Source organism: Phacochoerus africanus, chromosome 3 (assembly GCF_016906955.1).
Source record: "Phacochoerus africanus isolate WHEZ1 chromosome 3, ROS_Pafr_v1, whole genome shotgun sequence".
Taxonomy (NCBI): Eukaryota; Metazoa; Chordata; class Mammalia; order Artiodactyla; family Suidae; genus Phacochoerus; species Phacochoerus africanus.
The window spans coordinates 1,412,822-1,435,089 of record NC_062546.1 but is presented as its reverse complement, the minus strand read 5'-3'; the positions used below and the strand labels follow the sequence as shown (position 1 = coordinate 1,435,089).

Here is a 22,268-nt window from a genome sequence, read left to right as displayed (position 1 = left end):
CGCTGGACACACCTAGAGTGATGACGCCGCCGCTGCCTGCAAAGAAGAGGCCCTTCTGCAGAGGGCCCGGGAAGCAGGGCGTGACCCCCACCATCTGCGTGGGGGCCCCCAGGAGCTGCCCATCCAACCTGAGTCTCTTCACACAACCGTTGAACCCTGAGCTGCCGGCGGCCTGTGGGGGCAGAGGGGTGGGTGGGGGTCAGGTCCCCGGGGACTGGGAGGCTGGGCGGCGTCCAGCTGGGCAGGGGCGGCAGGCCGGGAGGTGGTTCTCACTGGGAGCTTGGGGCTGCGGCCGCGGGCAGGGAGGCCCCCCACAAAGAGAGTGAAGGGCTGGGGGCCCCCCGTCCCCTGGAGCAGCGGGCCCGGCCCCTCCTGGCTCTGGGCCCAAACTCTGTCCGTCACCAGCTGGATGCGCGTCTTCTCCCAGCGCACAGACACCTGGCGGAGGGAAGGGGCCGGTCAGCAGCGGAGCTCCCGGGCGCCCCCCCCCCCCACGTCCCCTCTCCTCACCCCTCACCGTGTGCCACCGGCCAGCCCGTGCACGCTGGCGGCTCTGGACGCGGAGCTGGGGCCCAGGGCCTTCCGTCTGAGCGACGAAGCGTCCGTGGCTCAGGAAGAGGGCTAGGGAGGGGCTGCTGGCCGTCAGGGGGATGGCGAGGAGCAGGAGGCCGCGGGGGGCGAGCGGGCGGACGAGCATGGACAGCTGGGACCTGGAAGCCAGGCAGGGTGCTCAGCCTGGGGCGGCCCCTCGCCACCCGCCTTCCCACCCAGCCAGCCTTACCAGTCCCCAGGGGGCGCCGGGACGCCTGCAAACTCCAGGTGGCTGGACAGGGGGCCCCCAAACCGGTAGGCGTCTCGGCTGGTCCTGAGGGACTGGAGCGGTGAGCAGGCAGGGTCCTGGGCGGGGTGCCGGCTGCTGCGGCGGGAGGCCTGCGGGATCGGATGGGCACGCGGGGATGCCTGGGGGCCGCTCCCCACCCGCCCCCAGCTCTGCCACACACTGCGCTCGCGGCCCACCTTCCGCGAGACCATGGCCCGCAGCCCTTGCGGGGCCGGCTCCGCAGTCTGGGGCCAAGGGGCCGGGGCGCAGCCTGAGCTCACGTTGATGCCACCCAGGTTCTGCTGCAGGTCAAACACGCGCTGCGGCCCCAGGAGCCTGTGAGGGCAGGGGGCGGAGGTCAGCGGCTGGAGGCGGCTCAGCGGTGGTCTGCAGCCTCCCCTGACACCCGCCCAGCTCACCGCAGCATGAAAACATTGCTGATGCAGCCACTGAAGTTACCGATGGAGTCGGAGCTGGAATCGGGCAAGCCTCCCAGGAGGAGCCGAGAGGGGCCCTGGGGCTGGGGCTGCGGCCAGGGCCCCCCATGTGGCTCCATCTGCTGCAGCTGGTCGTCCACATAGAGCCAGACCCTGGGGGAGACAGCGTTCCCTGCCCTGTCCCCCACCTGCAGCACGTGCTCCCTGAGGCCCCCAGCTCTGCTGCCGCCCCCTCCCTGGAGAGGGACCCAGCCGGGCTTACCCTGTGGAGTTGCTGTAGAAAGTGACATAATGGGGGGAGCCGTCGGCAAAGCCCCCGCGTGTTTTCACCTCAGTCTTCAAGAGCCGGAGTGTCACGTGGCCCTCCTGCAGGGCCACCTCGCACGTCCCATCCTGGGGGTAGTGGCCGGGTCAGTGGCCCGGCCTGGGGCCCAGGCACCTCCCCAGAACCCCAAGGCCCGGCCTGGGGCCCAGACACCTCCCCAGAACCCCAAGGCCCGCGCCGCGGGCCACACACCGGAGACTTGCGGTGGTACAGCAGCCCGCTGTCCCGGCTGCTGCGGAAGCCCAAGCCCAAGTAGATGTCGCCTGTGAGAGGCACGGCGTCGCTGGGGAGCGCCAGCGGCAGGAAGCCGTGGCCGTGGAAGGTCATGGCCCGTCCCACCTGCGGGCAGGGAGGGAGACAGTGAGGGCGGCTGGGAGGCCGGGGAGGGCGTGGGGCCGGAGGGCGGCGGGGCTCACCAGCAGGTCCGCTGTGCAGCCGGCGCTGACGCCGGTCGTGTTCAGCCTCTTGAGGTCCACGTACTTGCCCAGAGCTTTGATGCCCTTGACGCAGCCGCGGATCGAGCCTCCGGAGGGGAAGAGCTGCCGCAGGCTGGGGACGGCGCCGGTGGCTGAGCATCAGGGGCGCCCCCTCCCAGCCCGCACCCCCCTGCCCCCCGGGCGGGTGCTCACCTCGGAGGTAGCTGGTCGGGGGGGACACCGCCCAGGTAGTAGGCATCGGCCAGCTCGAGCGCGTTCTCCTGCTCCACGCTGAACACCGTGGCCCTTTCCACGCGCACCAGCACGCGCTTCCGGTTGCCCCCCAGCAGGAACACCTGGATCTGGGAGGCCCCCGCATGCGGGGCTTCAGGAGGAGCGTGCTCCCTCCCGGCAGCCCTCCCCGCCCCGGCGCCTCCGCCCCGGCCTTACCGCCTTGCTGCTGGCGGTCAGAGGCTGGGAGGGCTGCAGCGGGTCAGCCTCCCTCAGGCCGGCGCCGAAGTCGTAGAGAAGCACGAGGACGCCTTCCCGCACGGCCAGGCACAGGTACTGGTCCTGGGGGGAGTGGGGCAGGGTCAACGTGGGGCGGGCGGGCCGGCGGGCGGGCGGCGGGGTCGGTGGGCGGGCAGTGCCCGTGCCTGGTGCCGCAGGAAGAAGATGATTCCGCTGTAGGACACCAGCCGCAGCTCCTGGTCGAAGCGCTTGGTGTGCAGCATCTGAGCCTCCACGCTGATGCGGGCGAAGCCAGAGCCGTCCAGGTAGGAGCCATCGGTGAGCCATGGGTCCCCGGTGGACTTGGAGCTACGGGTCAGAGGGTGCGGGTCAGCCGAGGGCAGGCGAGGCGGGAGGAGGTCGGCTCCGGGCGCACGTACCGCGCGCAAGGTTTGTCCACGGCCGTGTCCAGCTGGAAGGTCTTCTCGAAGTTGTACACACTGACCACCTCCTCGTTGAGCGTGTCCAGCTCGACGCAGCCGCGGTAGCCGGGGAAGCGCAGGGGCTCGGGCGGCTGTGGGCGCAGCGCACGGTCAGGGGGCCTCCCCGCCCAAGGACAGGCCCGAGGGGGACCTGGCACGGCCGCGGGACGGGCCGAAGCCAGACCCGGGCAGGGCCAGCGGGAGGGGCTGCCGCGCCAGGCTCACCGTGAAGCCGCGCGGGTAGCCCCCCACGTAGAAGACGAAGTCGTCAGGCTGCAGGCTGAGCAGCCCTTCGGCCCCAGGGGCCACCGTGTCCCCCTTGGTCTCCTGGACCATCTGATTCTCCACTGTGACAGACATGTGGCCAAACTGGAGGACCCTGAGGACAGAGGGGACAGGGTGAGGCGCGGCTGGATGGCCCCGCCAGCGGGGGGGTGGGGGGCCGGGCAGCCTCCGCGGGGGCGGGCCGGGTCTCCCACCGGTCGATTCTGACAGCGGCAAACTGCTCCCCGATGTCCTCGTCGATGCTGAGAGTGGCGGGGCCCGCGCCCCCGAGGCGGTACACCCAGTGCACTTTCTGGTCACGCAGAGCCACGCCCATGTAGTCGCCGGCAGCCTGTGCGGCGGGAGAGCCAGTGAGGCGGCGACCCAGCGCGGCCCACCCACTCCATCCCGGCGCACGGCTCCACCCCGGCCGCCAGGCCCGCCTGGTACCTGACGGCTGCCCATGTAGAGCACAAACTGGTCCCCTGCGACCTGGCCGGGCGCCGGCTCCGGGCGCTGCAGGTAGAACTTGAGGGAGGTGTAGGCGGCGAGGTCGGCGAGGTCCTGCGGGGCGCGCAGCTGCACCCCCGAGCGCCCATTGAACTTCATGGCTACCTTGACCTGCGGGGAGGGTTCGGCCCATCAGCATCCCATCAGCATCCCACCCGCCAGGCTCCCAGATGCGCGCCTTGCCTGACACACGTGCCCACCTTACTGGCGGCGCCTCGGGCTTGAGCAATGAGCTCCCGCACGCGGCCAATGCTGGCGGACAGGGCCAGGCTGGCATTGTGCGCCCCACGGTCCTGCAGGAGGCTCAGCTTGGCCAGCAGCTGCGGCAGCGTCTTCTCCAGGGTGGACACTGTGGGAAAGGGAGTGGGGGGGTGCTGAGAGCCTGGCACCCCCCCCGCCACCTGCCCACCAGCAGAGCCACCGCGCCCCAGGGCCCACCTGAGCGGCCTGCGTCCAGCACCGCCTGGCCCAGGTCCTGGCCCTGCAGGCCCGCGTACTGGCCCTGCCACTGCTCCACGTTCTTCTGCATGTCTTGGAGCCGGGACTGCACTCGGGCGGCCGTGTCCTGGGCTTCGGCGACCACGGCTTTGGCGTGCGCGATCTTCTTGCTTGTCTCGTCTGCAGTGGGCAGGGTGCAGGCTCCGTGCAGGCAAGCGAGAACCACCCTGGCCTCCCCCCACCTGAGGAGACCCCCCCAGACCTGCAACAGGGACAGCGACCCCCCCCCCCCCGCCTCCAGCTGCCGTGAGAACCCGCCTCTGCAGTGCACGGGGCTGGCTGCGGGGAAGCCTGGGGGAGCAGTGCCCCTTCAGCTCTGGGGACGAGCAGTGACGGGAGGGCAGGGAGGAGGCCCTACCTGTGTCCAGAGCCAGCATGGCCTGCACCTCCTGGACTCGGGCCGCCAGCTGTTCTTTCCTGGCCCGCGCGTCACGCAGTGGGGCTCCGGTGCCCTGGAGGGTGGCCTGCGCTGTGGGGGGGGGGGGGGCAGCCTCAGCCGCAGGGAGCCCCGCCCCAGGGCACAGGTGCGGCCACTTCAGCCCTCCTAACTGGGGTACTTGGATGCCCCCCATAGATGGGTCCTGGCTCAGGGCCTCCTGCTCCCAGCATGGTTGTCACCGCTTTATGGGGGAAACCACGGAGGCTCAGAAGGGCCAAGCCGCTGCTCACAACCACCAGCACCTGAGGTGCCAGCCACAGAGGGAACGTCCCGCCCCGACCCCCACCGGCGCCCCCCCCTGCACAGCCCGTCCCCACGGCCTGGGGGCCTATCACAAAACCACGGTGGAGGTGGGCCAGGCAGGACTCCTAGGGCGAAAAAACTCCCAGGGGCCGCCGCCACCCTCACGCAGACCCCTATACAGAGTGGCCCAAGGGCGAAGGTCCCCGGAGACCCGGACTCCCAGGCGGGCCTGCACCCACCGAGGCCCAGCCTCCGCTGCTCCCCAAGGACGGCCTCTTCCAGGGCACTGCTGTTGGCCAAGAGCTGCCGGGCTTGGGGCGCCAGGCCCCGCTGCACCACCATCTGTGGACACGGGGACATGGCACAGTTGACACCTGTCCGGCAGGGAGTGGGTTTCCTTTGGAGGCTGCGGGGAGGGGCAGGGCCTCACCGCCCACGTGTGGCTCGCCTGCTGCCGCGCCTGCCTGGCGGCGCCCTCGGCAGCCTGCACGGCTTGCAGGATGCTGCTGTAGGCGTTGGCGGCCTCGATGGCCCGCTGGATGAAGCGATCTTGGTTGACGCCGCGGATGATGCTGTGAGAGGGGGTGGGGGGACCCAAGGGTGTGACGGGGGCTCGGCTGCTGGGCGGGCCCCCCGCCGGCCCCAGGGCCCCGCTCTGGTGCAGGCCCTCCTGCTGCCTGCTGTGCTTCTCCTGCCGACTTGGGCCCCAGCTCCGCCAGCCCCTGCAGGACAACGGCCTCTCCTCCTAGGAGGCCTCCGGAGCATCGGGGTCTCCTCCAAGTCCTGGCTGCCCCCCGGGTACCCTCTCCGGGCCCCACACCTGGAGAGGTTGAGCGCCAGCTGGTCCAGCTGCCACGCGTGGGCCTCGGCGGCCTCCACCAGGTCCACTTCGCTGCTCGCCGGGGAGAAGGCCCGCATCTTCTCCAGCAGCGGCGTCCGGGCCCCATCTAGGCTGGCGGCGAGGTGCTCGTACTCCTGGGGGTGTGGACTGAGGTGGGACCCTCGTCCCCACCCTCTACCTGCCCCCCACCTGGGACCCGCACCAGGTTCTGCATGCAAATGGCTCCAGCCCTGGGGGGCGTGGCGCTCACCTCCTTGGCCCGGTCCATGCCCAGCAGAAGCTCCGAGAGCAGGGCCAGGGTGTCTCTGGCGGCCTGCAGAGTAGCCCCTAGAGTGGCGTTGTCTCTGGAGAGCTCCTGCTTCCGTTGCTGGAGTCGATGGGGAGTGGGAGGAGGTGACAGGACAAAGGGTGAGGTGGGGGCGACAGGATGGTGGACAGCATGAGAGTCAAAGGAAAGATGGTAGTGGGAAGAGGGGGGGAGAGGGGAAAGGGGGGTAGAGGTAAGAAGAGGGGAGGGGGGGGAGGGGGAGGGGGACGAGAGGGGAGGGGGGAAGAGAGGGGAGGGGAGGAGAGGGGGGGAGAGGAGGAGGGGGGGGAGAGGAGAAGGGAGAGGGAGGGAGAAGGGGAGGGGAGGGGAGAGGGGGAGGAGGGGAAGAGGGGAGAGGGGGAGGGGAGGGGAGAGAAGGGGGAGGGGGGAAGAGGGGGGAGGGGAGAAGGGGGAGGGGGGAAAGAGGAGGGGAGAGGAGGGGGGAAGAGGGAGGGAGAGGAGGGGGGAAGAGGGAGGGAGGAGGGACGGGGAGGGGGAGGGAGGAGGAGGGGAGGGGGAGGGGGGGGAAAGAGGGGAGGAGAGGGGGAGGGGAGATAGGGGGAGGGGGGAAAGAGGATGGGGAGCGGAGGGGGGGAAAGGGGAGATGGGGAGGGGGGGAGGGGAGAAGGAGGAGAGGGAGGGGGGAGGGGAAGGGGGGAGAGGAGGAGGGGGGCGAGAAGGGGGAGGGGGAGGAGGGGCAGAGGAGAAGGGGGAGGGGGGGAGGAGGGAAAGGGAGAGGGGGAGGGGGGAGAGGGGGGAGGGGAGGGGAGAGAAGGGGAGGGGGGAAATGGGAAGAGGGGAGAGGGGGGAGGGGAGAAGGAGGAGGGGGGAAAGAGGAGGGGAGAGGAGGGGGGAATGAGGGAGGGAGGCGGACGGGGGAGGGGAGGGAGGAGGAGGGAAGGGGGAGGGGAGAAGGGGGAGGGGGGAAAGAGGAGGGGAGAGGAGGGGGGAAGAGGGGGGAGAGGGGGAGGGGAGAGGAGGGGGGGAGAGGGGGAGGGGAGAGGAGGAGGGGAGAGGGGGAGGGGAGGGGGAGGGGAAGGGAGAGGGGGAGGAGAGAAGGGGAGGGAGGGGGAGACGGGGGTGGGGAGGGGAGGAGGGGGCAGGGCCAAGCTCTCTACCAGGGCCTCCTCCAGGCGCTCCTGGTTGCGGCTGTTGAGCTCCTCGGCCTCCCGCGTGGTGCCCACCGCCCGGTTCAGAGCCTCCCGCAGGTCCATGAGGCCAGCCTCGTGCCGTGCCAGCTCGTCTCGGGTACGAGCTACCAGCCCCTGGTTCCTCTCCCAGCGGCTGGTGAGCTGCTCCTGCACACGGGCCAGCACTGGCCAAGACCCAGTAGAGGAATGGTCATTTGGGCAGTGACCCCGGTGCCTGCTCAGCCCCCGCCTGCCCTCCCAAGGTGACACGAGGCTGTCTGAGTGGACGGCAGCTCCGCAGCCCCAGCCGAGTCCTCACCCGCCCCCTGCTCGGGCGACACCACTCACGTCTCTGGGCCTCCCCCAGTTCGGCCTCGGCGGCTGCCCGTGGGAGCCCCAGGTCACGGGCCCGCATCTCCTGGAGCAGCCGTTCCACCTCGGCCAGTGTCCGGCGCAGCTGCTCGCCTGACGGGACTGAGGCATTGGTCGGGGACAGGCGGCCCGTCTGGGACTCCAGCTCTGTGGGGTCCGGGGAGGGGGCGGTCAGGGCCCAGGGCTGGCCTGGGGCGTGGCCAGATCTCGGCTCACTAGCGTCCAAGCCAGGAAACCCCAGCCAGGCATCTGCAGACAACCCGCACAGAACCCCGCAGCTCAAGGGCCTCTCGCCCCCCACCCCCACCTCCCACAGCCCCGCCCCGACGCCCCGACGCCCATCTGCTCAGCCAGCTTCGCAGCCTCCTCGCCCCACCGCCCCCTCCCCCCAGCCTAGGCTCAGCTGAAGGGTCACCTCTTTTGGACCGTGAGCTCCCGCTGACTTTTTGGGGACACGGTTCAGGCTGTAACTAAGCCTTCACCCACAGGCCTTCCCGGGGAGGCGGGGTGCCTGCGGGCGGAGGGGACTGGCCCATCTCGCGGGGTCCACCTGCCCTCTCCTCTCGCTCTGGCCACAAGAACCCTCTTGCACCTCCCGGCTCAGACCTGCTGCTCGCACGGCCGAGGTAGCACCTCCGTCTAAACACCCACACCCTGCCCCGCGCTTCAAGGCTGAGCCCCACAGGCCTGGCCCCTGCTCGACCACAAACAGTATCCTGCTCAACCCGGCCACCCCAGCCCAGAGGGCCAGCCCCTACCGCTCAAGGTGCGGTCCACCGCCTGGATGGCTGCCAGCAGCGTCCGCGCCCTGCCCAGAGCAGCCTCGGTGCTGTCCAGCAGCTGGCTGGCCTGGGTTCGGGCCCTTGTGGCCTGCGGAAGAAGGACCCGTCAGGCCTCAGTGCCCAGCGGCTGGGGGGAGGCTGGGGCCCTGGGGAGGGTCCTCTCGGGGAGGAATCTGTTGAGAGGGAGGGGTTCCGGGGCAGGGGCAGGGGGTCCCCAGGGGCCTGCCTGGCCATCTAGCCGCTGTGTGTCCTGCCCGAGGCTCTGGGTTTGCTGTTCCAGTGCATCCACCTGCTGCGCCGTCTCGTGGCGGGGGCCCGGGGGGCTCTGGAGCTGTCTCTGGGGGGAGAGGAAGGGAGGTAAGAGCCCGTGACCCAGGAGGGGGGAGGCAGGGGGACTGGGCCGGGCCGGCGGCACCTGCAGGTGGGCGATGGAGGCGTCCAGGCTGTGCAGCCGGGCCCAGGCGGCGGAGCTGGCGTTGACCCCACGCAGCTGCTCCCGGATGGCGGGCAGGAGGGCTCCGGCCCGCTCCAGGTCGTCCAGGAGAAGGACCACACAGTGGTCACACACTGCGGGCAGGGCCAGGTCAGCACAGGGTGAAGGCTGGTGTGGGGCCAGGGGCGGGGGTGCGGGGCAGAGGGGTGGTGTGGGGATGGGGCACCGGGGGTCAGAGGGCTGGAACGGGGGCATGGAGCTGGACTGAAGGCGACAAGGTACTCGGTGCCCAGAGGTCAGCCTGGGGGCGCGGGGTCAACACAAGGGCAGGTGTGGGGTCTCTCGGGAACCTGAGAGGGAGAGCTGGGCCTCCAGGATCCCCTGGAAATGAGATTAGGGTGGGGGCACCCGGTGGGCAAAAGCCGAGACCGCCGCCCGCCAGTGGAACCGGGTGTGCTGGAGGCAGGGGCAGACACACCTTCGCAGTGCACGCCGCCGTGGCCCCCAGGCCCTCCGGGCACAGGCACCTGGTGCTGGTGGCTGCAGGTGTCACAGCGCTCCCCACTGAGCCCAGGGGGGCAGGTGCAGCGGCCCGTGTGCAGGTCACAGTGGCCCCCCCGGCACTGGCAGCCTGGCGTGGGAGAGGTGGGGTGAGTGGCTGGCCCGGAGCCCTGGGGTACTCGCCGCCCCACCACCCACACTCACGCCTGCAGCCCTGCTCGGGGAGACCCCAATGGCCAGGGGCACACTCGCGGCACTGGAGCCCCCCAGCGCCTGGCCGGCAGGGGCACTGCCCACTCTGGGGGTGGCACTCGGAGTCCTCGGAGGCTGGTCCACAGGCACAAGGGCGGCAGCCCTCACAGCCCTCGAAGCCAAAGTGTCCTTCCTGCGGCAAAGAGTGGGGTCACGGCTCTGCCCAGCCCCGAAGCCCCGCCCCCAGCAAGGGCCCGCCCCTCCTTCCCTGGGCCCCGCCCCCTCCTAGGCCGCGCTACCTGACAGCGGTCACAGCGCGGTCCGGTCACACCCGCCTTGCATAGGCAATGCCCACTGTGGGGGTCACAGGCCTCCGTCCCGCACGGGGAACAGTCACACCCTGCAAGGGGGGGACCGTGACGCTACCCTAACCCCTTGGAAGCCCTCCCTGAACTCCACAGGGGTCTCCACGCCCCAAATGAAGCTCCCAGACCTGCCCTTGCCCCTGCCTCCCCCGCTCCACCCGGGTCCAGACCAGAGCCCTGGGGGCCTGGCTGGGGCCACCCTGTCCCTGCTTGAGCCAGCAGGGGACACGGCCTGCTCTGGGGAACACCCAGCCCCCCAGCCCCGCCCTGCCCGCCTACGGGTGCAGTTGCCAGGCAGCAGGGCGTTGCCGTAGAAGCCGGGGGCGCAACTCTCGCAGCGGGGCCCGGTGGTGTGGCGCAGGCAGCCCCGGCAGGCGCCCGTCAGGGGGTCGCAGTCGCTGAAGAGCATGTTGGGGTCGCCGTTGCCGCTGCAGTCACAGGGTTGGCACGAGCTGCCCAGCACCAGGGGGTTCCCAAAGAAGCCCGGCGCACACCTGGAGGAGGGCAGGGTCAGTGGCCCGGGCTGCACGCGGACCTGCCGCTCAGGCCCCCTCCCGCCCCGCTCACCGCTCGCAGGAGGTCCCCGCATAGCCAGGCTTGCAGAGGCACTGAGTGCGGCCACCTCGCAGGACGCAGCCCACGGCGAAACTGCAAAGACGGAGGTGGCTGTCACACACCTGTGCTCCAGGGGAGCACGTGTGTCCTCGGGTGGGGCCAGGCGTCAGGGCTCAGGGACCTTCACTTCCTGAGCCCACCCCACCACCCCAGCCTCCACAGAGGGCAGTGCTGATACAGCCAGGGAGGGCACGGTGGCATTTCACTGGGGTCCCTAAGGACCTCTGGCCACCAGCCAAAGGTGGGAACCTGGGAGCGGGGGCTGGCCCAGCTTACTTGTTGGAAGGCACTGCCAGGGGGCAGGGGCAGCTGACGCAGGGGGCTGCGGGGTCCTCGGTGCCACTGCGCACGGAGCCGGCCTGGCAGCGCTCGCAGTGGTCACCCTCAGTGTTGTGCTGGCAGCCCTGGGGCAGAGGAGAAGGTCAGCACCACGGAGGACACTCGCTTCCCACCAGCAGCACTGCGTCGGCTCCCCCCCAGCCCTGCCCAGGGCACCTCCCCTCCTGGGACCTCAGCGAGGTCATTCACTACCAACCCAGAGGCTGTGCCCCCCCCCCCCCGACCCCCGGCAGGGCCCCACTCACCACGCAGACGCCTGAGCCAGGGAGGCAGCGGTCGGAGTGGCCGTGGCACTGACAGGGGACGCAGCGGCCCAGGAAGAGACCTTTGATGTCACGGTAACGGCCAGGGGCACATTCCTGGGCGGGAACCAGTCATGAGGCCCAGAGGCAGAGCCAGCCCACAGGTCCCCAGGCCCAGAGGTCAGCCCCTTGAGGGTCCTGACCCTGACCAGCCCAAGGCACCGGGTCCGCACCCAATGCCACACGGATGGCCTGGCTCAGGTGACCGCGCCCTTCCCACAGGGCCAGCCAGCTTCTCTTCTCCTCCAAACACCTCTTCCCAACGGGCGGAGGGGCGCCCGGCGGGTGGGGGGAGGTGGCTGGGGGATGCTCTCGGGTGAACAGCAGGCGGGGGACAGATGAAGAGCAGCCGAGGGCACAGAGGATGGGGCGGGGGGGCTACAGGCCAGCGGACAGCCAGCCGAGCTGCCACCGGAGATCGGGCTGAGGGAGGGTGATGCCCAGCAGGTAGGAGGGTGGGCGGGATGCGATGGGCGTGGGGGGCCGGCGGGGATGCTCCGGGTGGGACAGACGTGGGTGTGTGGGGCAGACGTGCGTGCATGGGGCAGACTGACCCCTGGGGGCCCCTGGCAGCCGGGCGCCCACCCCCGCGCCTCACCTGGCACGAGTCCCCACGGTAACTGGCAGGACACATGCACAGCTCCACGTTGCTGGCCGGAGGCCCCCCGCCCACCTCGCTGGCCACCTCCAGTGCCACCCTGCGCAGGGAGACGGCCGAGGAGGTCTGCGAGAAGAGGGCGCGGACGTGCAGCTGCTCCAGGCCCGCCAAGACCATCATGAGCTCCTCGCGGGACACGGGGTTGTGCGTCTCCACATGCCTGAAGTTCCCCTGTGCGGCCAGGACAGAGCCTCAGGGGGGGCCACCCACCACGTGTGCAGCAGGAGCCCAGAGCAGACCCTCCCGTGGCGGCTGGGGCGCGCAGATCACACGCGGGGAAGGGGCTTCTGGGCAGCGTGGGGAGCGGTTTCCCATCTGAGAGAGAAACAGCTCAGACACAAATGGACTAACTAGAAATGAAAAACCCGGTGATCCGTCAACTCGAGGATTTTGTTGTGGGTTTTTTTTTTTCTGGTTTTCTTTTTTTTGGTCTTTCTAGGGCTGCAGGTGTGGCACGTGGAAGTTCCCAGACTAGGAGTCAAATCAGAGCTTCAGCCACCGGCCTCCACCAGAGCCACAGCCACGCGGGATCCGCGCTGCGCCTGCGACCTACACCACAGCTCAGGGCAGCGCCCGATCCTTGACCCCCTTGAGCGAGGCCAGAGGTCAAACCCACATCCTCGTGGTTACTAGTTGGATTCCTTATTGTGCAGCCACAACGAGAACTCAATTCGAGTATTTTAAATGCACAACGTGCCGTGTGTCAGAATACAGCTTGAGAGAGAAACAGCTGCTACCCCGCAGTCAGGACGCGGGCAAGTGTCACGTACAACACGGAACTCAGAAAAGAGGCAGGCAGAAGCCGCCAGCAGGCAGTTGCAGAGGGACCCACAGGGCGGAGTGTCAGCGGAGCTCAACCATCAGGGCTCGGGGCTCACGAGCCAGCTCGAGGCCCAGGAGCGTCACCCCGACACGGAACCAGAAAAGAGGTGCGGCGACGAGTGTCCCCGCCTCGTGCCCCTGGTCCTCGGCCTCCATCCCCGGAGCCGGCACGCGGCCTCGGGGGCCAGGAGGGACCACTCACCTCCACCAGCTGCAGCGCCCCTCGGTGAACGTGCCCGGGTGCTGGGTACGCGGGCTCCAGGAACGTGATGCTCATCTGGTTGCCCTGGGGAAGCAGGTGGGCGGATGAGGGCCAGGAGCCTGGCTGCCCGCTGCCCCCGCTGCCCCCCCCCCCCCCCGCCAAGCCCGCCCCGTCGGCCACCTTCAGCACCACGTCCGGCCTGCTCTCCACGGGGATGAACACGTCCCCCCGCTGCGTCTCTGAGTGCAGTTCGTAGCGGAGGGTCCCCCCGTAGGACGACACCTAGAGGCCAGTCAGAGGAATGAGGCCTGGCCAGACCCGTCGAGGGGCCGGAGCAGACGCCGGGTGGGTCCAGGCACCCCTGGGGCTGGGGGCTGGACACCCACACGGAGCCCACCCCTCCCCGGACACCAGCCTCCTCCCTGCCGCCCCCAGGCCTCCTGGGGGGGCCTAGTCAACCTCGAGGTGCCTGCCCAGGGGCCGCTCGGCCTGCTGCTCACCCTGTCCCCCAGGTAGGAGGGCGGGGCCTGCCAGTACAGCTCGGGGAAGGCCTCGGGCACGGGCCGCAGGTCCGCGCGAAGCAGCGCCGCCTCTGCCTGCAGCTCGTGGGGCACCACCTGGCGGTCACTGCTCAGCAGCGTCCAGCCCTCCATGTCCACAAACTGCAGGGCACACAGGTGGGTCACACAGGGGGACACCCTCACGGGTCACAAGCCCCCACTGGCTGGGGGCTGATGTGCCCCCCCCCATCCCAGCCTGTCCTGCCCACACACCTCCCGGCGGGTATAGGTGGAGCTCTGGCAGCGATCCGTGGCCCCGAAGCAGAAGCAGCGGGTGCAGCCTTTGGGGTTGGCGGCGTCCAGGGAGAAGGTCCCAAGGCGGCACTGGTCACATCTTGGGCCTTGCACGTTCTCCTGGGGGCAGGAGGGCAAGGCAGTCAGCGTGTGCCGGGGGGCCTGGTCTGTGTTGGCCGTCACCCCACAAATGGCCTGACCGTCCCCAAAGGCTCTCAGAAGCCCCACGCTCCCCAAAAGGATGAACCACCTCTGCAAAGGTGAGTCGAGACGGGGGTAGGGGAGGCAGGCCTGGCCCACTGACCGCCCTCACCTTGCAGTAGCACTGGCCCGTGAGGGGGTCACATATCCCAGGCGCAGAGCCAGCCTCGTGGCAGTCACAGGAGCGGCAGCTGGGGTAGCCATGGAACCCGGGGGCACAGGTGTCGCAGCGGCGTCCGGCCACATTGGGTCTGCACCTGTCGCAGGGTTCAGAAGCTGGCTGGGCTCTCAGCCAAGTGAGAGACCCAATGTGCCCCCCACCCAGGTGGCGCCAGCCCCTCTCCGCCCAGAACTGCAGGAGAGGGCATTGCTGAGCCCAGGGAGTGCCAACGGGCATGTGGGCTCCGCACGTGCTGGCAGGTGGAAACGCATCCTGACCAGGACCCCGAGGCCAAAGGGGCTCCCAGCCCTGTTCTCACCTGCACTGGCCACTGTCCACGTCACAGGTGGGGTCCGTGAGCTCCTGGACACCGGGTCCCGAGCAGTTACACTCCTCACAGCCGACTAAGGGGTGGCAGCCGAAGGTCTGGGGCTGGCAGACGATGCAGTCGGGCGGGATGGTGCGTGGGGGGCAGACGCACTGGCCCGTGAGCTCGTCACAGAGACGGCCGCTGCACTCACAGGCTTAGGGAGGAGGAACAGGCCCCAGTCAGGGGACCTCACGGAGCCACCGGGATACTGCCCTTGGGGGTGAGGGCTGCGACACCCACCCCACCCCCGGCTTGACCACCCAGTTCTAGGCCCTCAGCTCCGGGCAGGGCCTCTGTGTGGGGTCAGTGGGCCAGAACTGCTGTGCTGAAGCGTCTCCAAAACCTTCTGGACAAGCCTGCAAGGCCTGAGGTCTCAGAGACAGAGGTGGCAAGGCTGGGCCTCCAGGCCCCCAGACACGCTGACCACTCCTTCCTGGGGAGCCATGCGGGATCAGGCCCCCATGGGTGCTTCTGTGGACTGGGGTACTCACGCCTGCAGCTGGGGAAGCCCCAGTAGCCAGTGGCGCAGCGGGAGCAGTCACGGCCGATGACATGGGCACGGCAGGGACACTGACCCCCAAAGGGCTGACACGTGGGGCCCGTGGAGCCCACTTCATGGCAGCCACATGGCCGAGCCCCATTGTTGTAGAAGAGAGACAGGGAGGTGGCGGCGTTGCGGCAGAACAAGGACGAGCTGGTGGGGCTGGGGTGAGGGGCAGGTGTGAGTTGACCCGCCCCGCCCAGCCCCCCCCCCCAACCCCGCCAGCCCCAAGCCCGGCCTGCCCCCAGCCCCCCAGCCCGCCAGCCCCGAGCCTGGCCCACCTGATGTGGTAACCGTGGCTGGCGCACTGGCTGATGAAGTCGTAGGATTTGTCCAGAGGCTCCTCCTGGAGGAAGCTGGCGCTGAAGGCATCCTCGGGAACCACCAGCACGTAGTCCTAGAGTGTCAGGGCCCGGTCACCTTCCCTCGGGCCCAGCCAAGAGCCCGGGGTGAAGGTGCCAGGACCTGCTGACAGGGGCCTGTCCCCAGGGCCTTCCTGCGACTGGCCAGGGGCCAGCCGAGCAGCTAAGACGGCGGGGCAGCACCACAGCCTGGTCTGGGCCCCAGCAGGTACAGCGTCAGGGACCCAGAGGGAAGGCTGGCCCCTGCGACCCAGTGGAACCTGGGGAGCATGAGGGGGTGGCCTGGCCCCCTGGGGCCCTCCCTTTCCGCCGATGCCTCTCTCCATCCTTCTGGACCCCGCCTCCTCCAGGAAGGCCACTCTGACCAGCAGGGCCCCAAGAGCTGATGGGCAACATCTTGGCTCCTGGTGCCCGTCAGAAGCCTCATGTGATGGGCCTGGGGGGGGGGACCCCAGAGGCTGCTGCTCCCGGTCCCGGCACAGGGCTGGGCCACAGCAAGCTGGGCACACGCTCTGGCGGTGACTGGGGGTGGGGTGCAGGCAACTGGGCCCCGAGCAGGTGCAGGACGCCCCCACACAGGGACACCAGTCTCGGGACTCACCAGCCAGAGCCAGCGGCCCTCAGGCACACGCACGGTCACGGTGAGCTCGCTGTCCGTCACGTCCAGGACCGTCCGGCCCTCACACACCACCAGGGTGCGGCAGCCATAGCCGTGTGGGCAGAAGCTGGCGTTGGCGTGGCCTGGAGACGGGGAGAGGCAGGTCAGTACCCCCCCACAGGCCCCACTGTCCCACGGCCTCCAGGGACGAGGCTGGGAGGCCGAGGCCAGGGAGCAGGGGGTGCCTGCGGGCAGCACCGGCCCCCGAGGAGCCCGCCCCCATGAAGACGACGACGTGGGCTGTGTGACCGGCCCGTGGCCCCTCCCGCTACATCCACCAGCCGTGGTCACACATGACGGCCCACAGGGCATGGCTCCCTGGGCTCGGCGGAGCAGAGTGAGACAGACAAGTGGGGACACGGGTGCCGCAGTGAGCCCTCGATCACCGAGCGGGGGACGGGGCGTCTGGGTCTCGACACACGCGAGGAGCGGGGTCTGCGGACCCGAGGCGCCTCCTGAACCGCGGGCAGGACGGGGCACGGCCGGCACTCGCAGCCAGCCAACGGGCACAGGGCTGCGGCCGGGAGTCGTGCAGCCACGTCGCGCGTGGTCTCACACGGGGGGGGGGCCGCGTGGATGAGACCCCCAGGGCTGCGGCCCGGGGCCTGGCCCTCCCGCGCCGCTGCAGCTGCTCACCCTGCCAGACGCGGCCCCCGCTGATGAGCACGTCCACGGTGAAGGCGGGGTGCGCCGGCTGGTAGCCGTGCAGCAGGAAGGCGTAGCGGCCCAGCGCGGGCACGTGGGTGGCGAAGACCACGGCGCCCTGCGGGAGGGGCTGCGGTGAGCGGGCGGGGCTGCGGGGACGCTGGGGGCCGGGGGCAGAGCCAGCCCCGCCCCGTGCCCCTGGGCCCTCACCTGGGGCTGGCGCAGCAGGGTGGGCTCGGCCTCGGGGTCCACGGCGGTGGGGGGCCGAGGCTGGGGCCCGGAGGGGGGTGCGCCGGGGGTGACCTCCTGTGCCTGGGTCAGCGGGACGCCCGGCGGCAGCGGCAGCACCTGGCAGTCCCTGAGCACGACGGGCTGGGGCGGCTTCGGGAAGCGGGAGGGCAGGCAGGCGGTGCTGGGGGGTGGGGGGGCGCAGGGGTGAGTCCCCGGGTTCCCGGTGGGGCCTTGGCAGCCGCTCTGGGCCCTCCCAGCCTCGCTACCTGCTGGGGCCGAAGGTGCCGTGGGTGCTGATGCAGTGGACGCGGGGCTCCAGGAACTCCGTGCTGAACGTCTCCACGGGCACGAGGGTGACGCTGTGCTGCAGGCAGGGGACAGGTGTGCATGCAGAGGGCAGGCCGAGCCCGTCCACACCCGCACCCAGCCTGGTCCTGCGCTTCGCACCACACCCCCAACTCCCACTCCACCCGCCTCCTCCGGCTGCACACACCTGGCCCGTGCCTGTGGTTTTGAGGTCCTAGAGCACCTGCCGGCTCCCCCAGGCTCCTCCTCCCACCGTGCACCCACCACCCTCTGTGGTTACAGGGGTGGGACCGGCCCAGGCAGGAGCTCAGCAGGCATCTCCGCCCTGAGCCGGCTGACACTGTGCAGGAACACGTGTGACAAACTTGGTCACACGCCACCACGGCACGTCCTAAAAACCCTACAGTGAACACAGTACCACGTGGCCACGGGGACAGCACCATCCACCCCCGAAATGGCATCGGCAAAAGCAGCAGAAAGAACACCTGTGTGACCCTGGCTACAGAAAGTTCCAGAACAGGCAAACTAGGCGGAGCTGCCCACATCCGGAGAGGGCTGCCCTGGGGGCCCGAGGGGCGTCTGGGGTGGAGCCATGTCACTGCCTGACCCGGCTCCAGGCAGGTGGGAGGAACGCGCCGGGCTGTGCACTGTGGGTACAGCTCCGTGGAAAGTTAAAAAAAACCCAACACGACCTAGTCCCCAACTTCAGTGCTGCGTGCACCTGAGGGGGTCTGACACCGAGAAACCAGGGGAAAGCAACGTAATTCGCGTTACGGTGTCACTCAGCGACCTGGAGGAAACGGGCTGGAAAGTGGAACGAGGAGACGTGACAGATGGGACAGAGGATCACGTTTTTTGTCGCAATTCAGTATTTTTTTTTTTTTTTTTGGCTTCACTCATGGCATGTGGAAATTCCCAGCCCAGGGATTGAACCTGTGCCCCAGAAAGCAGCAACCGAGCTGCTACGATGACAACGCCTGATCCTTAACTGGCTGTGCCATTCAATGTTTGATGCTTTTTATAAAAACGCAGGCACGGGAGTTCCCGTCATGGCAGCAGAAACCAATCTGACCAGCACGTGAGGACACAGGTTCGATCCCTGGCCTCGCTCAGTGGGTTAAGGATCCTGTGTTGCCATGAGCTGTGGAATAGTTTGCAGATGCGGCTCCGACCCAGTGTTGCTGTGGCTGTGGCATAAGCCAGAAGCTACGGCTCCGATTTGACCCCTAGCCTGGGAACATCCATACGCTGCAGGCGTGGCCCTAAGAAGCCAAAAAAAAAAAAAAAATGCAGGCATACGTTACTCTGATGGAAGTTTTAAAGGCCTAGGAGACACAACGTGGAGAGGCTGTATAATCCTCTGATGAGAACAAACATCACCTGTCACACCCCTTTACCACCTATGCCGGGTTCTGGGCATCGGAACCAGGTTAACACTGCAAAGGGTTCAGTGATTACAAAACAGGTCTGCATGCGTTTAGTCTTGGGATTTAATCTTCAACCCTGTGAGGCTGACACAGAAGCGAGTTCATGACGCCAGTGAATTCCAAGCTACAGGACCCACAGGAGGGGCCCTGCTCGCACGGTGTTGTTTTTGTAAATTATACCAACAAGCGGCCTTTCACTAAGATGGCTATTTCTTTGTACTTTGACTTCAACGCGTCAGAGTTCCCCTGACGTGGCGTGGGCATTACTTATACGTGTGCATTTTACACCCCCAGGGCAAAGCCCCTGCAGGTGAGGGGGTGCTGGAAGAGCCCCATCCCGGCCGCCCTAACCTCCCACCCGGGAGCGCATCACATGCTCTGTGACTGTCTAAAGACGCTGCAAAGACCTGAGCCCCGGGGCGAGTCCTGCCCAGCCGGCCCCCTCCTGTGCAGGTGAGGGGCGGGGCCTCACCAGGAAGAAGCGGGCCTGCTCAGCCATGAGCCGGACGCTGGCCTCTGTGTCCAGGAGGAAGACCGCCAGGTGGCGCTGGTCGTCCATGGCAGCGCCCCGGCACAGGGTGCTGGGGACGGGACGGGTGGTCAGCAGGCAGCCCTGGGACCCGGAGCCCTCCCACCCCGCCTCCAGACTTGAAGCCTCCGCCCACACACACCTGTACGGGCAGGGGTGGAGGGTGAGGGACCCCCGCTGGAGGGCCTGCTGGGGGCCGTGCACGGCCACGTCCACCTCCTGGCGGCCGTCCTCGTTGATGTACTCCACCACCAGGGCGTAGCGGCCTGGCTGCGGCACCGCCACCTGAAGCTGGACATCCACCTGGGGGGACAGGGCGATGTGAGGCCCGGCCCCGGCCCCCACCTGGAGAACCGGGTGCTCCTGGACACGGTCCTTGCACCCTCTGCCCGCACAGCCTCTCCCCCGGGCTCAGGGCCTGTGCACCTCGCCAGCCTGCTGCTCAGGGTGCTTTTCTTGCAGCCACGCAGCCTCCCCTGCCCACCTGTGGCCTCATCACCACAGAGCGCCCGGTACCCAAAGTGAACCAGGGACCCGATACCTCCTCCCAGCCAGCTGGAGGGCTGGGCCACTGGGACCCCATTTACAGACGAGGCCCTCGAGCTGGCCTTGAGCACTCGCTCCAGTGACCATGTTCTGCCCATGTCACACCTCCCCAGGTCCCGACCCTGCCCGCCCCCACGGGGTCCCTGGGACACGCACGTCTGTGCCCTGGCAAGCGACCAGCGGCGGATGCGAGGGCCCGAGCTGCTCCGTGGGGCAGGGCCGGGGGAGGCTGTTATCATGGCGACACAGGGCCTCGGGCCCAGCGGCTGAGGGGAAGCCGTCCAAGGGCAGGTGGGTGTAGAGGAGGCAGCTGGGTGGGGGCGCACAGACCGTGGTTGGCAGGCGGCCGGAGCACCATGAGGGTCAGACCGGCCCCCACCCCTGCCCCCAGCCCTCACTTCTCCCCGGAGCGCTGGGCAGTGGGCCGGAACGTGCAGGGCTCGGTCACCCGCAGCTGCAGGAGGGCCGCCTCGTAGTAGGCGCTGGGCAGCAGGACCACGTAGTCCTGGTGGGTGGGGTGGGGCGGAGTGGGGGTTAGGCGTCCCAGCCCCAGCCCCAGCCCCGGCTCCAGCCCCGGGCCTGCCCCATCCCGCTCAACCCCATCTCACCAGGAGCACCCCTTCGGCTTCCACCAGCAGGGCCCAGCTGCCAGGGTTCAGCACAAAAGGCTCCCCGAAGCCCCTCTGGGGCACGGTGACGAAGGCGGGCTCCGTGCTGGGTGGGAAGGCCACAGGCTGGCTCTGCTCTGTGCCTGGGGGCAGGGACAGTGACCTCCTGGACATGGGCACGCCACCCCAGGCTACGCCTCCCCCAGGGCCCCCCCCTCCATGCATGGGGGCGAGGCAGGGGCTGAGTGATGGAGGTGGGGTGGGAAAGGGCATGAGGGGGATGGGGAGCCGTGGGCAGGGGGCTGTGGAGAGGGGTGGAGAGGGGTAGCCCCCCCCCCCCGCCAAAACCCGCACTCACAGTTGGTGCAGGTGGCAAACTTGCCCTGGTCTCGCACGGAGACCCGCCCGCTTACGCTCGTGGGCCCGCGGTTCACGTATCGGAAGACAAGTCGGAAGAGGTCAGGGGAGGTCACATTCAGCCGTGCCACGATCCTGGGCTGGGGTGGGGGTGGGCGTGGAAGGTCGGGGTTGCCCCTCCCTGGCCGTCTCCAGTCTAGCCCCGTGACCTGGGGGCCTGCCTGCCACCCACCCTGCCTGCCACGCCGGGAACTCTGAGCCGGGCCCGGGGTCGGGGAGCACCGCACCCACCTGGATGGGTGCCATCTGCGCATAGCCCCTCCAGCTGAAGCCCTCGAACTCCAGGGGATTGAAGCCGAAGCGCACGGCGTGGCCCTCGGGCGTTGCCGCCTCCTCCAGCTCCAGGCGCAGGTGGTGCAGGTCGGGGAGGTAGTGGCCCCGAGCCGGCCTGGCCACGGCAAGGGCAGTCAGAGTGGCCGTGACACGGTCTGGGCAGGGCAGTCCCCAGGGAGAAGTCCAGGGACAACTGCCGCCCCCCCCCGCCGCCCAGCCAGGGTGGGGGCACGCACTCGCTGCAGGTGGGGCCCTGGGTGTTGGGGCGGCACAGGCAGGCGCCAGTCCTCAGCTCACAGCCCTGGCCCAGGGCACCACCCACGTCGCACCGGCAGCCTGGCACAGGACAGAGCAGGGTCAGTGCAGCCCAGCCCCTGCCCCACCCGGCCTGGGTGCTCCTCCCACCGCCCCCGGCTCAGGGCTCTGCTCCATGCACCCTCCATCCAGAGCAGCACAGACTGAGAAGCCAACTTCACCTGCGGCTGGGGGTGCCTGGGGCTCTGGGGCAAGGGCACTGGGATTGATTAGTGATGCCTGCCAGGGACACGGATGGGGGAAGGAGCACAAACTGGCTCCTCTCTCCTATGGCTCCCCTGTGCCGGGTCCTTGCCCCATCCGACTCTCTCTGGGCCTTGGCCTCCCCCAGGACATGGTCCAAGGGCCAAGTGGGCACTGACCACGACAGCCAAAGTAGTCAGCCTGGTCCAGCCCGAAGAAACCCTCCTTGCAAGCAGAGCAGGTCTGGCCGCACACATGGGGCTTGCAGAAGCACTGGCCGTTGCCCTGGGGGCCGAGAAAGAAGGTGGGACCAGATAGGGGAGGGTCCCTGCACGCTGCTCCCATGCCCCCCCCACCTTTGCCCTCAGACTCACCGGCTGGCACTCAGCAGCTCCGCCCAGGGTGCCCCTGGGGTCACAGCTGCAGCCTGGGGGAGGGGCAGAGCAGGCCTGAGAGCCAGGGAGGGGCAGGACGGCCCGGACTCCCCCTGACTACAGACTCTATGGGGCCAACCTTCACCTGCCCACCACCCGGGATCTCCCCCAGCACCCCAATACCAACGCAGAGAAGACTCACGGGTGCAGCCCTCGGGGTTGCTGGGACTCAGCCCCCAGAAGCCGGCTTTGCAGCGATCGCAGCTCGGCCCTTCCACGTGAGCCCGGCACAAACAGGGGGCCTGTGCCCAGGAGGGGATGACAGGGAGGGTCAGAGTGGGTCCTTTTTTTTTTTTGCTATTTCTTGGGCCGCTCTCGCGGCATATGGAGGTTCCCAGGCTAGGGGTTGAATCGGAGCTGTAGCCACCGGCCTACGCCAGAGCCACAGCAACGCGGGATCCGAGCCGTGTCTGCGACCTACACCACAGCTCACGGCAACGCCGGATCATTAACCCACTGAGCAAGGGCAGGGACCGAACCCGCAACCTCATGGTTCCCAGTCGGATTCGTTAACCACTGCGCC

The 22,268-nt window shown here is 69.0% G+C and overlaps 1 protein-coding gene across 2 annotated transcripts in view; it reads right to left on the bottom strand.

Annotated features, from left to right (window-relative positions):
- LAMA5 (laminin subunit alpha 5) overlaps window positions 1-22,268 on the bottom strand; it is a 50,286-nt gene that overhangs the window by 1,345 nt on the left and 26,673 nt on the right. Inside the window, exons 18-76 of one of the 2 annotated variants that reach the window (XR_007133781.1) lie at window positions 21,888-21,987; window positions 21,686-21,738; window positions 21,491-21,596; window positions 21,050-21,149; window positions 20,772-20,928; window positions 20,482-20,620; window positions 20,124-20,266; window positions 19,914-20,020; window positions 19,672-19,825; window positions 19,112-19,272; window positions 18,913-19,021; window positions 16,974-17,071; window positions 16,687-16,888; window positions 16,468-16,594; window positions 15,775-15,914; window positions 15,093-15,208; window positions 14,762-14,973; window positions 14,220-14,424; window positions 13,853-13,997; window positions 13,519-13,659; window positions 13,246-13,407; window positions 12,926-13,027; window positions 12,746-12,829; window positions 11,662-11,892; window positions 11,007-11,120; window positions 10,699-10,826; window positions 10,375-10,455; window positions 10,087-10,301; window positions 9,742-9,842; window positions 9,455-9,635; window positions 9,228-9,380; window positions 8,732-8,883; window positions 8,543-8,653; window positions 8,293-8,404; window positions 7,511-7,681; window positions 7,151-7,347; window positions 5,976-6,092; window positions 5,705-5,859; window positions 5,315-5,456; window positions 5,124-5,226; window positions 4,561-4,671; window positions 4,143-4,322; window positions 3,905-4,053; window positions 3,645-3,815; window positions 3,410-3,546; window positions 3,156-3,309; window positions 2,889-3,022; window positions 2,655-2,817; window positions 2,449-2,571; window positions 2,212-2,360; window positions 1,999-2,131; window positions 1,775-1,921; window positions 1,520-1,650; window positions 1,240-1,410; window positions 1,018-1,156; window positions 782-930; window positions 511-710; window positions 274-438; window positions 13-172 (exon numbers count right to left, since the gene is read on the bottom strand). Coding sequence is in view for 1 of the 2 variants with exons in the window: in XM_047770703.1 (XP_047626659.1) it covers window positions 13-172; window positions 274-438; window positions 518-710; window positions 782-930; window positions 1,018-1,156; window positions 1,240-1,410; window positions 1,520-1,650; window positions 1,775-1,921; window positions 1,999-2,131; window positions 2,212-2,360; window positions 2,449-2,571; window positions 2,655-2,817; window positions 2,889-3,022; window positions 3,156-3,309; window positions 3,410-3,546; window positions 3,645-3,815; window positions 3,905-4,053; window positions 4,143-4,322; window positions 4,561-4,671; window positions 5,124-5,226; window positions 5,315-5,456; window positions 5,705-5,859; window positions 5,976-6,092; window positions 7,151-7,347; window positions 7,511-7,681; window positions 8,293-8,404; window positions 8,543-8,653; window positions 8,732-8,883; window positions 9,228-9,380; window positions 9,455-9,635; window positions 9,742-9,842; window positions 10,087-10,301; window positions 10,375-10,455; window positions 10,699-10,826; window positions 11,007-11,120; window positions 11,662-11,892; window positions 12,746-12,829; window positions 12,926-13,027; window positions 13,246-13,407; window positions 13,519-13,659; window positions 13,853-13,997; window positions 14,220-14,424; window positions 14,762-14,973; window positions 15,093-15,208; window positions 15,775-15,914; window positions 16,468-16,594; window positions 16,687-16,888; window positions 16,974-17,071; window positions 18,913-19,021; window positions 19,112-19,272; window positions 19,672-19,825; window positions 19,914-20,020; window positions 20,124-20,266; window positions 20,482-20,620; window positions 20,772-20,928; window positions 21,050-21,149; window positions 21,491-21,596; window positions 21,686-21,738; window positions 21,888-21,987 (8,386 nt within the window). In the remaining variant the exon portion in view is untranslated. The remainder of the gene's footprint in view (window positions 1-12; window positions 173-273; window positions 439-510; window positions 711-781; window positions 931-1,017; window positions 1,157-1,239; window positions 1,411-1,519; window positions 1,651-1,774; window positions 1,922-1,998; window positions 2,132-2,211; window positions 2,361-2,448; window positions 2,572-2,654; window positions 2,818-2,888; window positions 3,023-3,155; window positions 3,310-3,409; window positions 3,547-3,644; window positions 3,816-3,904; window positions 4,054-4,142; window positions 4,323-4,560; window positions 4,672-5,123; window positions 5,227-5,314; window positions 5,457-5,704; window positions 5,860-5,975; window positions 6,093-7,150; window positions 7,348-7,510; window positions 7,682-8,292; window positions 8,405-8,542; window positions 8,654-8,731; window positions 8,884-9,227; window positions 9,381-9,454; window positions 9,636-9,741; window positions 9,843-10,086; window positions 10,302-10,374; window positions 10,456-10,698; window positions 10,827-11,006; window positions 11,121-11,661; window positions 11,893-12,745; window positions 12,830-12,925; window positions 13,028-13,245; window positions 13,408-13,518; window positions 13,660-13,852; window positions 13,998-14,219; window positions 14,425-14,761; window positions 14,974-15,092; window positions 15,209-15,774; window positions 15,915-16,467; window positions 16,595-16,686; window positions 16,889-16,973; window positions 17,072-18,912; window positions 19,022-19,111; window positions 19,273-19,671; window positions 19,826-19,913; window positions 20,021-20,123; window positions 20,267-20,481; window positions 20,621-20,771; window positions 20,929-21,049; window positions 21,150-21,490; window positions 21,597-21,685; window positions 21,739-21,887; window positions 21,988-22,268) is intronic. The other variant, XM_047770703.1, reaches the window with a different exon arrangement.